Here is a 17,064-nt window from a genome sequence, read left to right as displayed (position 1 = left end):
TTTAACATGGTTATTGCTTTGGTAATTATTTATCAGGCTATAATTACCCCACTAAAGAGAGGTACAGAAATGGTGATAATGATCACATCTCCTCCCCGAGTTGAAAGAATGAGGCAAGAGAGCCAAAAGAAACACAATACTGTAGTTTGTGCAGACTTCTGAAATCTCTGGAGCTCTTCCTCAGGGCATGCTGTGAGTGGTGTTCTCAGAGAGTAATGACAACTCACAGTTGAACAGGGGTTTGGGTGTTTAATTTTTTTAACATCCTGATCGATATCTTTCTGTAACTTAAAAAGAAATCTCTTCATATTTTCAGTGATCGAATAAAATAAGTATAGCTGGCAAATCTGTTTGGGAGGATTTCCTGAACGCTGACAATGCAGGCTTCTGAAGAGAAGGAAATAGGAAATAAGGCTGAGGGAAGGAACCTAAGAGAGAGAGTTTCAGTCGTTTAATTTGCAAAAATGCTCATTTGACCCCAGCAAATTGGTTGAAAGATTAAGTTCTGAGACAAATTATATATTTTAGACATGTTTAGATAAAGAGTTTCCCATAGATCTCCATACTCTCTTTTGCATTAGGATTTATGTTGAGGCTCTTTTAAAAAAAACATACTGTTCAGAATTCTAGCTTTTCCTATTTTCCCCATAAAGTCGCAAGCTTCTGGATGGAAAGGAGGAATACCAATGTGATGGTTAAAATGCTACATAACGCTTGCCCGAATCTCTCCTTGGCTGCCTTGTGAGCATAGAATCAATACCATTAGGTACATCTTTTCTTAAGTCTTCTCTGGCTCTTTGGTATATCTCTGGTCTTCAAAGGAAAGATTTCTACCAAGTATGGATTTGTTTTGACTTTTGAAATATTAGGAAGAAACTTCTCCCGTTACTGCTACCTTTTGTCTTGTAGAGGCACTATTTCAGAATTTCATTTTATTTCTGTTTCAGGATTGCCATGTGAGCTGGATTTTTGAAGTGTTTATGATTGCTTCCTTTGACTAGCCCTGCTATTCTACTTCTCTATTCCTTTTTCCTTCAGGCCTCGCCCCCGGCTGGATCGGCAGTTCCTCAGGCGTTTCCTAAAGATCCAAACCATTTTATTTCCTACATGCACTTCCCAGAATGCACTGATGTTCCTAACCCTGCTTGCAGTTACCCTTTTGGGTAAGTGAGGAGGTGGCCAAGAGGGACAATGTCAACCTGTTTCCTTTTGTCATGATCCATGATGCTTCTCTTCTTATACCAGCACACCCACATAGCCCATCCTATTTTTCATGTTTTTCTCTTAGAGCAGCTGGTCATTTATCATGTGGGACTGATTCCCAGTCAGTATTATGGAGTCCTGGGGAACAAAGACCTTTATGGATTCCAGAAAGTGACTATATTTGCACTGATGCTCATTGTGCTGAACTCCATGGTAAGAGAAACCCATTCTGTATCAGTGAGTACTTTAATTTTGGGAGACAAAATCAGAACACATACCATCCCTCTCGTACAAGTCACTTCTGAACATACGCAGATGTTTTGAGGGTCTGATTACAATTTATATTAACTTTGGTTTCAAAGAATCAGCTTTGTTTTACTACTTCTCATTTGAAGGGAAAGCAGAACCTCAGTCAGGCACTCTACTCCCAGTCAGGATCAGGGCCCCATCTTTTTGACCAGATGGATTTTCTGCCAACACCCACACTTCCCCAGCTGCTGTTTGCTCCTAAAAATGCTCAGTAGTGTAAACTAGTACTGCAAGCACACTTGGACTGCAATTCCCACCGATCCTAGGCATGTAGGTGGTGGTAATTGCCACACGTTCCCCACTCCAACCATCACCCTGCTAACATGCCTTGGCTTGTATTCTTTCAAGCTAATCTATGATTTCATGGCCCATCTCACAGTGTAGTAATAGGCATCCTTCAGTCTCGAGAGACTATGGCAATGTGCTCTGTACGGAGGTCTTGGAACAGCGTTTAGTGTGGCTGAGAAGGCGAATTCGAGAGTGACAATCCCTTCCACAATGAAGACAAATACAATCTGTCCCCTGTCCAGCTCCCTGGTTTTGCTGGTTTCGGGACTGCCACTTTGCCTCAGCCTGCTGGACAAGGGTCTCTTCAAATCGGGAGAGGCCATGACTCACCGCCAGCCTCCAGGCTGAATGCTCAGACGTCAGGGTTTCCCATCTGTTGAGGTCCATTCCTAAGGCCTTCAGATGCCACTTGCAGACATCCTTGTATCGCAGCTGTGGTCTCCCTCTGGGGTGATTTCCCTGCACTAATTCTCACAGTGTACAGTTTACACTGTTTTGTCCCCAGTTTGCTGTGCATGTTGGTGGTTGAAAGTAGTGTAACAGGTCAGTCAGCCCCAATATACTAGGTTCTGGGTACTTAATTTGTAACATGGCTGCAACAAATGGCACAGAAGACACTGACTGTGACATGCCTGAATGGGGACTGGAGGGCTCTCGGGCCTGGCTGCAGGCTACAGGAGTCCAGGTCCTATGATGTAATAGGAATGCGAGACTTCAGTTTTCTTGATATTAGTTGAGAGTCAAATTCTGCCAAATATGGCCTTTATAAGAAATTTATGACTTGTGTGGCTATTAATTTTCTCCTACAAAAACTGAAGAAACTAGAGGGCTTCATAGAATCATGATGCTGGAAGGGGCCCATAAGGCCATCGAGTCCAGCCCCCTGCTCAATGCAGGAATACAGATCTAAGGATATCTGGTTGTTAACATTGATCTTGAATGCCTCCAGTGTTGGAGCGCTCACCACCTCTCAAGGTAATTGGCTCCATTGTCATACTGCTCTAACAGTTAGGAGGTTTTTCCTGATGTTCAGCTGAAATCTGGCTTTCTGTGACTTGCTATCCTGGACTTGATTATAACCAGTAGAGATGGGTTGGTGGAAGAAGTGGCAGTAAGGAGAACTCTGGGGCAAAGTGACTATGTTCTGCTTGTGTTCTTCACTTCAAAGGAAGCAAAAGTGTAGCTGCCCATATATGCTTGGTTTTGGGGGAGGTGGTTTTAATAAACTGAGAACAAATGATAAGTAAGTTCCTGTGGCAGGAAATCCTAACAGGAAAAGAAGTCCAAGATAGGTGGGAGTTTCTAAAAAGGGAAAATCTACAACTAATTCAAATGAGGAAAAAAAAAGGTGGAAGACAGGTAAAAAGACCAATGTGGCTCCACAAAAAGCTCAGAGAGGACCTGAAAATTTAAAAAAAACACACACATAGGAAGTGTAATGAAGCATTGCAAGGATGGCGTTAGGAAAGTAAAAGCTGAGAATGAGCTGAGGTTAGCAAGAGATGCTAAAAGTGACAAAAAACACTTTTCAGGTAAGTGCATAGCAAAATACAGAGAAAAGGAAAAGTGGCTTAGCTATGGAGATGGAAAATGTTAACCGATGACAAAATAAGGCAGAAGTGCCCAATGCCTACTTTAGCTAGGTCTTTTCCCAAAAGACAGCCTATGAGCCTCCAGACAAGTGGGAAGTATGAGTCAAGGGGACAGGATTGCAACTTGAGATTGATAAACAAATAGGCACAAAATACTTTATTACTTTGAATTCAGATCTCCAGGTTCCACTAAACTGCATCTAAAAGTATTGAAGGAACTGGCTGAAGAACTCTCAGAACCACTGCCTATTATTTTATCATAGAGAATGGGTGGATTTCCAGATGATTAGAGGAGGGCTAACATTGTCCCTGTCTTCAAAAAGGAAAAAAAAAGGAGAAAAATTACAGACCAGTCAGCCTGATGTCAGTCCTAGGGAAAATTCTGGGGCAGATTTAAAAGTGGTCACTCTGAACGCTCCTTAAACAATGCAGAAATAACTAAAACAAGATGCATTTGTCGAACAAAACCTGCCAGACTGATCTTATCTCATTTTTTGATTGGATGACTTCCCTGTTAGACAGTAGGAATGCTGGTCTTCCTTCCACTTCCTATATGTGTCCTTTTTTAAATATTCAGCAAAGCTTTTAACAAAGTGCTCCATGATGTTCTGATTATTGATTAATTGATTGGATTTTTATACCACCTGATTAGTGATGAACACTACTCCGGGCAGTGAACATAAAGAACAAAGAATCAGACCTTCACTCCCACGCATCAGCAAAGAACAAAGGGCAAACAACATAATTTTTAAACTAACAAAAAAGAAGCCATCTTATCGATGACTAGCAAGATAACTAGGTGTGGTGTGGACAGAACAACCGTAAAGTTGGATACACAGTTGATTACAGAACTGTACTCAGAGAGTGCTTATTGGTGTTTCCTTCTCAAACTGGGAGGAGGTAACAAGAGGTATACTGCACCTGGGCCTGGTGCTCTTCAACATTTTTATTAGTGACTTAGATGAGGGTGTGTAGGGAATGCTCCATCAAATTTGCAGTGACACAAAATTGAGTGGAATAGTTAATGCCCTGGAAGACAGAAACAAAATTCAAAAAGATCTTGATAGACTTAAGCAAACAAGAGAATGAAATTTAACAGGGATAAATGTGAAGTTCTATACCTAGGGGGAAGAAACAAACACACAGTTAGAATTTGGGAGTTATTCAGTAATACCACAGGCAAGAAGGATCTTGGAATTGTTGTAGATGAAAAGCTGAGTATGAGCCAACAATGCAGTGTGGCGGCAAAAAAGGCAAATGCTATTTTAGGGTGCATTAACAGAAATACAGTCTCCTAATCTTGTGAGGTACTAGTTCACCTCTGTTCGGCACTGGTTAGGCCTCATCTCGAGTATTGTGTCGAGTTCTGCACACCACACTTTAAGAGGGATGCAAACAAATTGGAACAAATTCAGAGGAGATCAACAAGGATGATCAGGGAACTGGACTCCAATCCTTATGAGGGAAAACTGAAAGCACTGGGCATGTTTAGCCTTCAGAGAAGAAGACTGAGGGAAGATACGATAGCACTTTTCAAGTACTTGAACAATTGTCATACAGACAAGGGGCAGAGTCTGTTCTCATTCATCCCAGAGTGCAGGACACATAAATAATGGGCTCACGTTACAGGAAGTGAGATTTTGGTTGAATATCAGGAAAAAATTCCTAACTGTTACAGCAGTTGCTTAGTAACAGCTTGCTGCAAAAAGAGACAGGGCTGTCATTTGACCACATGGTACCTGAAAAAAATTCAGGGTGACTGTGTTTTGATGCTGTCCCTCTTGCACTGTCCTCCTTCAGTTCTCCTTGAGTTTTGTATCTCCCTTGTCTCCTTCTCAGCTGAAGAGTTTTGACCAGTTCATCTGCAACCTGATGTATGTGAGCTGGAGGAAGACTCTCACAGAATACCTCCATGGCTACTACTTCCAGGGCCAGGTGTATTATACTTTAAATATTCTGCACGAGGAAATTGACAACCCGTAAGTGGCTGTGTCCCTTTTGTGCTGTTACTATCTGCCTCTGACATGTTTGTATTGGCCTCTGCTCCATAGGAGGATGGCTATTGCTCCTCAAATGTAAGTAGTCCACTAAGTTTTTCCCCTGCCAAGGTATGAGTGGACTCTTCTACAGAGTCACAGGGAGGCAGTTCAGTTAAATTTCTGTTGTATGTTATGTGCTCTGTATGGTTAGCTTTATCTAGTACTAAAGTCTCTGAATTTAAAAAAATGCAACAAGCGGGTACTTGTTTTGTCCACTTGTAAAATTAGAAAACAGTACAGTTTCTGCTTTAGAGGACAGTATCCATGCATTGCTTTAATAGTGGTTTTGAGATCCTAGAATAAATTGCTGGAAGGAATCCTAGTGATCAGTGTGGTTTGCAGAACTGGGCACAGTATGCCAGGTGAGCTCCAACCAAAGCAGAACAGAATGCTGGGTGCTCTTTTTAACCTCTCTTTCTGAAGATAGGGAAGACATTTGCTCATTCCCAGTCCCCAGGGACCTCACTTGTTTTCCAGATATTTTCAAAGATTACAAGACAGGGGCCCTAAAATCACGTCACCATGTTTTCAGCAGGAGAGAATGCTTCTAAACAAATAGGAATTTTTTTGCTGGAGTTTGTAGACCTGATCTGGCCCTTGCAAGTTCCGATCAAGCCCGATTCCCTCTTTGAGGATACAATAGCCCACGAATCGGGGTGGATAAAAATCAGTGATATTTTTAAAATCTAATTGATTTAAATCAAAATTTAAATTTTATTTAAAGTGTGAAAAAATTCTGATTTTAAAAATAAATAAAGTGCGAATTAAATTTCATTTAAATCAAATCTACCATGCCACTTATACAGAGCTGTTTGAATTAGGCATGCTGTAAACCTTAGTGGAAGGAACACCTGGCTTACATATCCATCTATCTATCCATCTGTCCGCCTGACACCAACAACATGCTTTGATTTAGAGCTGCTAAAGAAGCCAGAAGCCAAAATATTTTACTATCGAATTCTAATATTAAATACATGCCAAGCCAATAAGACATGTTCTTCAAATGGTACAGAAAAAGTAAAAGAATAAATTGTAGTATGAAAATTCCTTTCCAAAGGAGGAAAAAAGAGAATAGGAATTTATGTTTTGCTTTGTTGTATTTTGTTTAAAATATTTTACCCTGCCTTTCTCTTTAAAAAGGACCCATGATGGCTTACATCATTAAAAAATATTATAAACTAAAACCAGTATTTATTCAAATATTTAAAAATAATGAAAAAAACGTTATATTAAAAACATTAGGTAAAAGCATTACTGAAAGATTTGAAAGTAACAAAAATACAAACAACCTCATTTTAAAACCTCTCTTAGACAGCCAGTCACTAAGGAAAAACCTGCCTGAAGACAAAGGTCTTTGCCTGCTTGCAGAAGGATAGCAAAAATGGGGCCAGCCTGGCCTCTTGTGGGAGGGAGTTCCAGAGTCTGGGAACAGCCACAGAGAAGTTTTCTGTCAAGTCCCCACCAAATGCACCTGTGAGGGTGGTGAAATCTAGGGACAAGCTTTCCCTTAACACCCAGGCAGGTTCATAAAGGGAGACACAGGCTTTGAGATAGCTTGGACCCAAGCCATTTAGGACTTTATAGGTTAAAAAAAACAGCACTTTGAACTGTGCCCAGGAATGGATCGGCAGCCAGTGAAGCTGCTATAAGGGGGGGAGGTGATCCTTGTGACCAGCCCCAGTTAACAGTCTTTGCATACAGCCTGCCTTTTTTTTTTCATTTAAAATCTCTGGCCTTTCAGAGGTGACAACTTCCTCTACTTACCAGAAGCACTGTTGATGTTCATGCCGTAAGCTAGCTGGAAACATTTTATTTCCAGCGATGGCTTTCAGGCTGGAATGATTTTGTTTTTCGAAAATTCACCGGCCCTAGAATGACAGCATTAGCCAAATCTATGAAGGAACCACATTCATCTTAACTGAGCAACTTTTGCTCTCTTTTGTTGTCCTCGTGGTGTGTGCCAGTTTACTTCCTCTCTTTACTTTACAGAGACCAGCGGATCAGTCAGGATGTGGAGAGATTCTGCAAACAGTTGAGCTCCATGGCCAGTAGGCTGATCCTCTCACCCTTCACACTTGCTTACTACACCTATCAGTGCTTTTACAGGTAAGAGAAATCTTCATCTAGGTAGGCAGCTGGAGCCCACATTTTTGTCCTCAGCATGCTCTGTAGTATGCCTACAAAATTTTTGGTAAGAAGTCATCAAAACCAGAAATGACTGAGAAATCAAAGTTGAGCTGTTTCTGTAAGTCTGTGAGAGAATGTGTGGGGGGGATCCACCCCACCCCCAAAAAAATGCCAAGAAGGGAGAACTAAGAGGTTCTGTGAGTGCTGGAGATCCACAAAACGACCTTGAAGGACTGTACACCCCCACCCATAAACCACATCTTGCTTGCTGTGGACTAGGAATGGCATTATTAGAGTGGAGAACCAGCTATCAAGAATGCACCCCATGTGTACACCATGTTGTAGATTGACCTACTGATCAAGGTATTATGAGTGTGCTCTTTAACAACTGCTAGGTCAGGAATGGGGGACCTGAAGCCTTCCAGATGTTGAGCTCCAAGTCGTAGCAATCCTGGTCTATCATGAATGGTGGAAATTGCTGGCCAGCAACATCTGGTGCGACACATGTTCTATACCTGTGCTCGAAACAGAAGTGTGGACCAGGAGAGGGCCAGGGATGATGGGCTTTTTTGCAGCTAAAGCTTCCCTGGAGAGATCTGCTATGGGGAAGGAGGGGTTTCAAAATATGGACATGTGTTGGGATGAGAGAGCTTATGTGGAGGGAATAAATACTGGAAAAGAGGGCTGAGGATGTGAGGAGAAGGGATTTTGAAGGTGACAGTACTGGAAATGCCATCTCCTTCAAAATGACAGAAGATCTGGACAACTGTTATCATGGGGAAATACAACAAAATTTTTAACAACAACGATAGTCATAATCATCATCACTTGGAATTGCAGAGCTAGAAGAGACCTCATTGATTGAGACCAGCCCTTATCAAAGAAGCTCAGTTGGGAATCGAACTTCTGACTCCACAGCCAAACACCAAAACCACTGAGCTATCTCACCATTTCTTTTTTCCCATCTGGAGTGTGATAGATTGATATATAGACAGGAGCCATTGACAGATTTAATAACTTCTCTGTATTGCTGTCTTTTAGCACTGGATGGATGGGTCCAGTGAGTATCTTTGGATATTTTATCATTGGGACATTGGTCAACAAGATCCTAATGAGCCCCATTGTTGCCAAACTGGTACAGCAGGAGAAGCTGGAAGGTGACTTCAGGTGGGTGGATTCCGCCGATCTTGCAATTGCCTTGACCCCATAAATTACTGTCATCAACGGCTTGGGCCCTGGATACCTGAGCCTCCCCGGCATTTAAGATCTAGCCAGGAGGCCCTTTTGAAAGAGCCGTCCCTCAAGGAGGTAAGAGGGATGGCTTGTAAACAAAAAGGCCTTTTCGGCAGCTGCCCCCAGAGTATGGAACGCCCTCCCAACTGAGATTCGTCTGGTGCCGACGCTGATGACATTTCGGCGCCACGTCAAAACCTTCCTGTTCCATAAGGCTTTTAATTGAAATAATATCAACTATGGGTCCTGATGGCAATTTTTAGAGTATCTATTTTAACTGTATTTTAATTGTTTTGTCGTTTTATTGTATTTTACTTGTTGTAAGCCGCCCAGAGACCTTTGGGTAGAGTGGGCGGCGTATGTTAAATAAATAAATAAATAAATAAATAAATAAATAAATAAATAAATAAATAAATAAATAAATAAATATAAATAAATCTGAACTGGTGCATCAGGCATCATTTCCCATTCTGACATACTGCTACTCCAAATTTGCTTTAGTTTATTTTGAGAAAGCCCTCAGAATAAGCCTTCCGGAAGGATGGCAGAGAAATGTCCACACTGGATGGAGTGCTGATCAGCATGTCCCTTGATTCACTTTTAGACATTTTGTGCTACAGTTCTGGATTTTGTCAACATGATTATCTGATCTATGGAGTGCACGCCCTGAATCTGAGGTCAACAGAGGCCACCTTCCCAGGCCTGGTACCTCATTCTCATGTCCAGCCCTCCCAAATTTCCTTCCCCTCACAAGCAGGGGTCCTAATGGGTTGCTGGAAGACTGAGGAAGGCTCAAGGATTCTTTTCATTCCCAAGAGCCAAACAATCAGTCAGGGTCACTGCGGCCAGGCTCAAATACGCGCACATGCCTCATGGGTCTTTGTATGTCTGTATGCACACTTTTTTACTTCTGTGTGCAGAAGTTAACAGGTTGTGGGCCTTAAAGACATACTATATACTGAAGCATGCATTTTCTTTGCTTTCCACAGGTTTAAACACATGCAGCTGCGGGTGAATGCAGAATCTGCAGCTTTTTACAGGTAATGAGAGTGCTTTTCTTTTTAGTAGCTTTCCTTGCTTCCTGAAAGGAGAGGGGAAGGTATGCACTGGCACCTGCTGGCTACACCTCCTGAATTCCGTTTCCTACACCCTTTCTGCCAGCCACTTGGTTTGTTTTCCTGTTCCCACCTTTACTGCCCCACCTTTACAGCTGCCTCCTGTATCCTAGTGCAAGCGCAGTATCTGTGCTAAGGCGTGTTCTTTTTTTGCAGACAAACAAGCTTGAATGTTATGCAGGATACTCCTTCATAGCAGTTCTTCTCCAATCTGGGCCTCTCCTGAGGTGTTGGACTGCATTGCCCATTATCCTCAGCCGGCAGGGCCCTTGGTATACCAAAACATCTCAGAAACATTGAGCTATATTATTATTATTAGTTTGATTAATTTATAGAAGGTTGCTTTATGATCCCCGTAAATAAACTGGGTGTATCTGTCTGTCTGCTCTGCTTGTAAACCTCTCTTAGTAAGCGTGATCACCTCCACATCATTCCACCCTTATTGATTTTAAGAGAAAGTTAGACAACCATCTGTCAGATATACTTTGATTTGGGTTCCTGCATTGAGCAGGGAGTTGGACTCAGTAGCCTCATAGGCTCCTTCCAACTCAATTATTCTGTGATTCCCCTTCAGAATATTTCACTTTGAACCATGAACAGCTTTAAAAATGGAAATACCAGGAGCATTTTGTGAGGATTTTCCTTATCCACTGTTGCTCTGGCAAGTGTGAAAAACTTTTATTTTTCTCCTACCATTAATTTAGTGTCAGTACAGTTGAATCCTTGTCAAATTAGGTCGATAAGTATCCCCTAGCTTCATAAAATAGTAATTATGTGCTGAGAATTTGATTCTGACTCATGTCAGCTCTTGCCAGGTTTTGCTAGGTATAATAATAATACTAATGGTGTTCTATCAGGTCAATTCTGGCTTATGGCAGAATTATGCCAGGGCTTTATTGGTAGAGAGTATTCAGAGGTGGTTTAACATTCCCTTCTTCTAGGGGTGCCCTGGAACTGTGCAACTTGCCCAAGGCTGGCTCTTCTGGGATGCATAGTGAGGAACTGAACTCCCAGCCTCTTGTTCCATAGCCAGATATTTACCTCACTGAGCTATCCAGCCAGCTTTGCTAGGCATAAAGTTCTACAAAATAATTTACCCAAAAGACTTAAGGAACTTGACATAAGGTGAGAGATGCCAGCCATGGCTGGTAGATTTATGAACCCCTGGTGCTTATTATTCTGAAATCTAGGCAAATCTTAGTTTCACTCAGGTGATGTGGCACTTACATTGGTGGCTTTTCTGCCCACGGTTGTTATGGTTCCACCTGGTGCTCCCACAATTTGTGTTTCAACTGGCTCCAAACAGCTTTGCTAGTCCACCCTAAATAGTAGAAAAATATACGTGATGTCTACCATTCTGTTTTTTTGCCACATGAGGTCGCTAGTCTCATTGGGAATCTCACCAGGGGAAAAAAACAGTAACATTAAGAGCAATATCATCTGGAAGTCGCCAAGTCATCTGTTCCCCTAGATTTAGAAGGACTTTGAACCAGAGGATGGAATGAGTCTTTTCCTTCTCCTTTCTCTATCTGTAATTTGTATGTAGGGCATTGTATTTTGTTTTGTTTTGCTTTGTTTGCTCATTTATTCCAAAGGAGAATGGTAGAAAGATCTCACAGACATTGTCCTGTTGGGAACATCGGGTTGAAATGTCTTTATATTAATTACAAAGAAAGGCAAAATGGGGACCTCCCATCACCAGCAACTCTCTTTCCTATTGTTTTTGAGCCACCAGTTTGGTCATTGCATCCATCAGGATGGCAGGTCTTTGATCAGCATCTTTCTCATCTTCCAGGTGAAACAGAGGTTGTTTATTTTGATGTCAAATGCCCTTCCAAGCTTGCATGGGCCAAAAGACTTTGAAGTATCACTAGGAACAAGGACACGGTTACTCTCACTAGCTATCCAACAACTCAGGGGTGTAACACTTGTGCCCACCTTACGGACTTCCCATGGACAGCAGCTGACTGGCTGCCGTGTAAACACAATGCTGGTTTGTTTTCATTTGATCCAGTTTCCCTGGAGCCTGAACACCTTTCCAAAACAAAAATTGGCAGAATGGTTTTGAACTGTATCATTTATTATTGTGGTTGTAATTAGCCTTTTTATTTATTTTCGCAAAGAGAAATTGAGTATATGCAGCAAGCTAATACCACGGTGTATTTTTGCCACCCTCCACGTAAAAGCATGTGCTTCCACACACACCTCATGAACTCTGGGTATGATCCTTGCTCAGATTGCTCATGTAATGTTTCCGCTTTGCAGAGCCGGGGAAGTTGAGCACATGCGAACCAACCGCAGACTACAAAATCTTCTGCAGACACAGAGGGAGCTGATAGGCAAAGAGTTATGGCTCTACAGTAAGCAGAATGTTTTTTCTCAACAGCTAAGCAGTGCTTTACTGGTAGGCTTTAAAGTGTAGGTTGCAGACTCCAACTCCCTAGATGTATAATTTTAGTTTCTCTCAGCACTGGCTACTCCCTGTTTCCCCGCAGGGACTGCAGATGGCATCACTCTCCCTCGTCCACCAGCTTGCAGTAGCATTGCTGTTGAAGCCAAGTCCTTCTGGGAAGGCTGTTACCATCCGGGTCTGTCATGCCATACCTCCAAGGAGAGTCCCTCCATCCAAAAAAAAAAAAAAGAGCATGTTTCTGTGCTGATGCATATCAACAAGCCAGTTCTAGCAGTTTTCAGCTCTACTAAGAGCTTTTGGAAAGCTAATAGATTTAATTTATTCATTAAAGACTATGATGCCCCCAGATACTTCAGATTATAATAGAGATCCCTGTTAACATTACTTTGTCAATGGGAACAGTCCCTTCTTCGCCATATACTGTGGAGGCTGCAGCTAAATTCAAGGGGAGATGGAACTCCATGAGAGGTGGCAAAGAATGTCATGATCATCACCATCACTTTAGGACTGCAGAGCTGGAAGGGACCCTATGGATCATGAAGTCCAGCCCCTGTCAAGGAGGCACAATGAGGAATCGGATTCCCAACCTCTGGCTCTGTAGCCAGATACCTAATCCACTGAGCTGTCTAGCAGTTCTTATCCTTGTTGATCAGAGAATCCTCCACTATACCATTTTTTATAAATTTGTTGCGTTGTTGGGGAGAAGCTGGTGGTTGGAGTCTGATAGAAGAGCAGTTTTTGGAGCATTAATTACTGCTAACAGGGGAAAAACAATAAGGAGATGAGCTTGTTTAACATAAACAGGTTTCATAGGAAACCAGACAAACATATACGGGAGCACCGGGCCTGGACTTAAATGCCTGAAAGTGGCCTTGAGGGCTGAACTTTGAGGGCAAAATGAGGCTAGTATTGAAGGAAGTGACTAAAATGGCTAGTAAGCCTTGGGGATTTTGCTAGCTTATTTAAGCAATTAAGGATCTGCTAAATTGTTTTCAGGAAGCTTTCTGTCACTGAGTAATAATTGGCAAACTTGAATAGATTTAACTTATTATTCACATGCATTATTCTGAGTACTGGAAGTTAAGTTTGCATACAGAGAATATGGCCTAACTAAAATTTAACACAAAGCCCAAGGTTTTTCACTGATTTTACTGGTAATACAAACACAGAATTTGCAGATTAATTTATTCTGTCATTATTGCCTTGAGTGACCAAACTGGTCTTTTATCGTGTGCTTTTCTGTCTTTTGCTACCTTCACCTAGTAAAAATGGCTGCAGGTCAGCCTTTCTCACCTTATCCATGACTGCTTCAACAGTTGTGTTTATCCGCTTCATGATTTGGGCAAAATGGCACACACACACAAACACACTAGGAAAGGGGGAGACATGCTGTGAAAGTTGAAAGCAAATATAAAGCCCACCAGTGGGGAGAACTACGTTGCCAAAATGAGCTTTGGAAGCCAAGAATAACTCTGAGCTATGTGTTTATAGGGTTTATGTTTAGAGGATTTATTTTTCATTTAGTTGCAACTTAAATGGTAATTTAGTTGCAACTTAAATGATAATTCCTCAGTGCACGGCTCTAGAATTAGCTGTCCTTGCAATTCTTCTCAGAATCAGATTCTTGTGTTGAAAGATTCTATCTGTTTGCATTGGGTGCTGAGAATATGATGTTTTCTGGGCAGAAATTCTGTGTTATTCATTGCTTCATACTGATGTGTTTCTGCTTAGTTGGCATCAACACTTTTGACTATCTGGGCAGCATCCTGAGTTATGTCGTCATTGCCATTCCTATTTTCAACGGAGTCTACGGCGATCTGGATCCAGCAGAACTAAGTTCCTTGGTTAGCAAGGTGGGTTTCTGAAAATTCCTGTGGGTGGGAAGCTGTTGGTTTTGTATTCAACTCTAGCATTTCTGTCCATCTGGGCTCCCTCTCTGACCACCCTTTGATGAAGGGAATGAAACCCTGTAGAGGTTTCTTACATAGCCCTCTACATATTTTTGGACTCCATCCTTCACTATCAAAACATTTGAGAGGAGAATATTGGTAGAGGTTTGTGCCACTCACAGCCTGCTCTCTGTATCAGAATGGGACTACAGCTCCAGTAATCCATCACCATCGTCTATGTTGGCTAGGACTGATGGGTGTTACAGTCCCCCAACAACTAGATTGCTATCTATTCCCTACTTCTTTTATATAATCTTGCTCATAGCACACCACAAATAAAAGATTAGATGTACTGTAGATATGAATGCTTCAGATGTCACTCATGGCAGTTGTAACCCTGTTGTCTGGGAAAACATGGCACAGCTTTTAAAGGATACTGGTGCTTTATCACAGGGGTGGCCCCTAGAGTTCGGTTTTCTATCTCTAGGATCTACTGTGGGCCACACCAGCCTTGAAAATGAGGAGAAACAAGAGCAGAACAGGAAGTGGTTAGGCTTTATCTGCTTTTGAGCTGGTGTGTTTCCTTGCTCCTAAACATTTCCAGGAATTGAAAAATGATACTCAGAGAGAAAAATACTTTTCCTGGTGGTGGCAGCTAGGGAGCCACGCACACACAAACAAACCTCCCTACTTATAATCAGATAGAAGCCTACAACAAGATCAGCAAGAGATAACAAATCCTGCCATAGCCTGCATGTTGATTCTACATACTGTTGACTTTTTGGGAGACAGCTCAGGCCAGCCGGCTAATTTGTCAGGCAGTTTGTCAAATTTATAGCTTCACCTGTCATGGGATAGAAAACTCTTTCCTTTGAAATCAAGTGGGGCCAGTCCTCTTAGAGAGGGTGTCATAACCCAGTTTCTTTACCTCATCTAAACTCTGAAAGTGATCACTCCAGTCTAAAAATAGTTGGGCCTGGCATTCCTCACTGTGCTTTGAAAGGCCTTTTTGGATCAGGAAAGAGGTGGCCTTGTGACTAGAACACAGGCGGGTTGTCATGACCCCAGGCAGAGAGAATGGAAAGTAGCAGTGCCAGAAATTACTGAGGACCTTGGCAAGAGGCCGAGCCTGGTTGCAAACAGTAGCTGCTTATATGGATATAGATATACAGTATTTTCTTTATTGCAATCTTCGCTTTTCTCTCCATGTTATCCATGGAGTGGATTGTCTGTTTTTCAGACTGACTGGTTTTCATACAAAAAAGATGTTGGTACCAGAGAGTTTCCTGTTTCAAAGCAGCTTTTTACAGTTAGGCAATGAATAATGTATATCCCCGTATAAAGCAAGTCCTGGGGTTATATAAGTAGTATACTGTGCCCTGCATGGGCCAAAAGGCAGAACATGGATGGGAAGAATGCCGTTCTTGAGCAGCATCAGCCCGCAGCTTGCCCCAGTGGCTTCAGGAAGAGGGAAGGAGAGAATGAATTAGTTCACACCTTGTTATGGGACTTATGGGCAGTGCTTAGAATAGTAACCATTTTGACTACACTTTTCAGAATCTCACAGCCAGCATGCCCACTGATCATCAGATTCTGGGAGTTGTAATTCAAAAAAGTAACTTTTCTGATCTCTCTAGTAATTTTCTGCTCTGTGATCAGTCTTTGTCTCCAGCCTAATCTCATGTTGAATTCCTCTTGCTGGCTTGCTCAGTCTGCACATGGTTTTTGCCTTGCAGAATGCCTTTGTCTCTATTTACTTGATTAACTGCTTCAGTCAACTCATCGACCTCTCCACCACTGTGTCTGATGTAGCCGGCTACACGCACAGGTGAGTCGTCTTGTCTGTGGCCTTCAGTGGATGGTGTTGTTGCCCTCTGTGTGTCACTCTGCGCTCTGGCAGAACAGAGGAAGGCCTCTGCTTCCATCAGAGCTCATATGGTGTATGAGAGTCTGTGTTGTCCCATCATGGTTACACGAGTTCGGGCTTCCCTCTGAGGCATTGTTAGAAAAGAAACAAGCAGTATCCCATTACTCTCCTTATGCATCAGGAGATGAATATTTGTAATTAGAATGTCCAGGCCTTCAAGAGAAGAACGAGTTCCTGTGGCATAAGGAGAGCCAGGATGGTGTACTAGTTAGAGTGGTGGACTAGGATGCAGGAAATGTAGGTTCAGTCCTCACTCCAGCCATGCAATTCACAGGGTAACCTTGGCTAGTCACACTCTCTCGGTCAGTTGCTGTGAAAATAAAGTGAGGAAGAGGAAAGTCATCTATTCGTGGAGGCTTGAACTCACTGGAGGAAAGGTGAGATATAAAAAGCAACAATAGTGAGTCTAAATTCTTCCACTTTGATCAGTGAGCCTTGAATGGCTGGTGTCTTCACCTACATGGCATTAACATTTAGCTAGACAGCACAGGCAGTAAGAAGTACTATTCATATGTTTAAAAACTCCCCTGTCATTTGGGGTGGGTGGGTATCAGGCTTCTTCCCACCTCTATTGCGTCCCTTCTTGCAGAGGATTTAGCATTTATTCTTATTTTTAAAAATCATTTTCTGGTTTTGAACAAGGTAACACTGGAAACCACACAGGCTTTTCAAAAATGGAAAGTAGTGTAGAAGCAACATAGATAAGTGTTTCCCCCACCTCTCCTGTGCCCGCTCTTTCGCCTTCATTTCTGGTTTTTGTAGAATTGGGGAGTTGCAGGAGATGCTGCTAAAACTTTCCGAGAAACAAAATGACTGTGAATCGCAGGCGGAATGGGACTTCAACAGGTGAGTAGCTCCAGAGATGGGAGAGGGTAGCTTCCTGCATGTTGCTTGGACATTGTATACAGGAAAGGGAAAACAATTCATAT

General features: G+C 42.2%; 1 protein-coding gene across 7 annotated transcripts in view; it reads left to right on the top strand.

Annotated features, from left to right (window-relative positions):
• Positions 1–17,064, top strand: part of ABCD4 (ATP binding cassette subfamily D member 4) — a 32,791-nt gene that overhangs the window by 2,863 nt on the left and 12,864 nt on the right. For 2 of the 7 annotated variants that reach the window (XM_020793870.3, XM_020793869.3), the window contains exons 2-11: positions 1,039–1,163; positions 1,289–1,416; positions 5,232–5,371; positions 7,421–7,537; positions 8,600–8,725; positions 9,781–9,831; positions 12,172–12,266; positions 14,051–14,172; positions 15,945–16,036; positions 16,898–16,981. In XM_020793870.3, the coding sequence (XP_020649529.3) occupies positions 1,039–1,163; positions 1,289–1,416; positions 5,232–5,371; positions 7,421–7,537; positions 8,600–8,725; positions 9,781–9,831; positions 12,172–12,266; positions 14,051–14,172; positions 15,945–16,036; positions 16,898–16,981 (1,080 nt within the window). Of the gene's footprint in view, positions 1–1,038; positions 1,164–1,288; positions 1,417–5,231; positions 5,372–7,420; positions 7,538–8,599; positions 8,726–9,780; positions 9,832–12,171; positions 12,267–14,050; positions 14,173–15,944; positions 16,037–16,897; positions 16,982–17,064 lie in introns of those variants that run through there. The other 5 variants (XM_078392615.1, XM_078392622.1, XM_020793871.3 and 2 more) reach the window with 5 other exon arrangements.

This window comes from Pogona vitticeps, chromosome 1 (genome assembly GCF_051106095.1).
Source record: "Pogona vitticeps strain Pit_001003342236 chromosome 1, PviZW2.1, whole genome shotgun sequence".
NCBI lineage: Eukaryota > Metazoa > Chordata > Lepidosauria > Squamata > Agamidae > Pogona > Pogona vitticeps.
The sequence above is the reverse complement of the archived record's forward strand: the minus strand, read 5'-3'. Positions and strand labels throughout refer to the sequence as shown.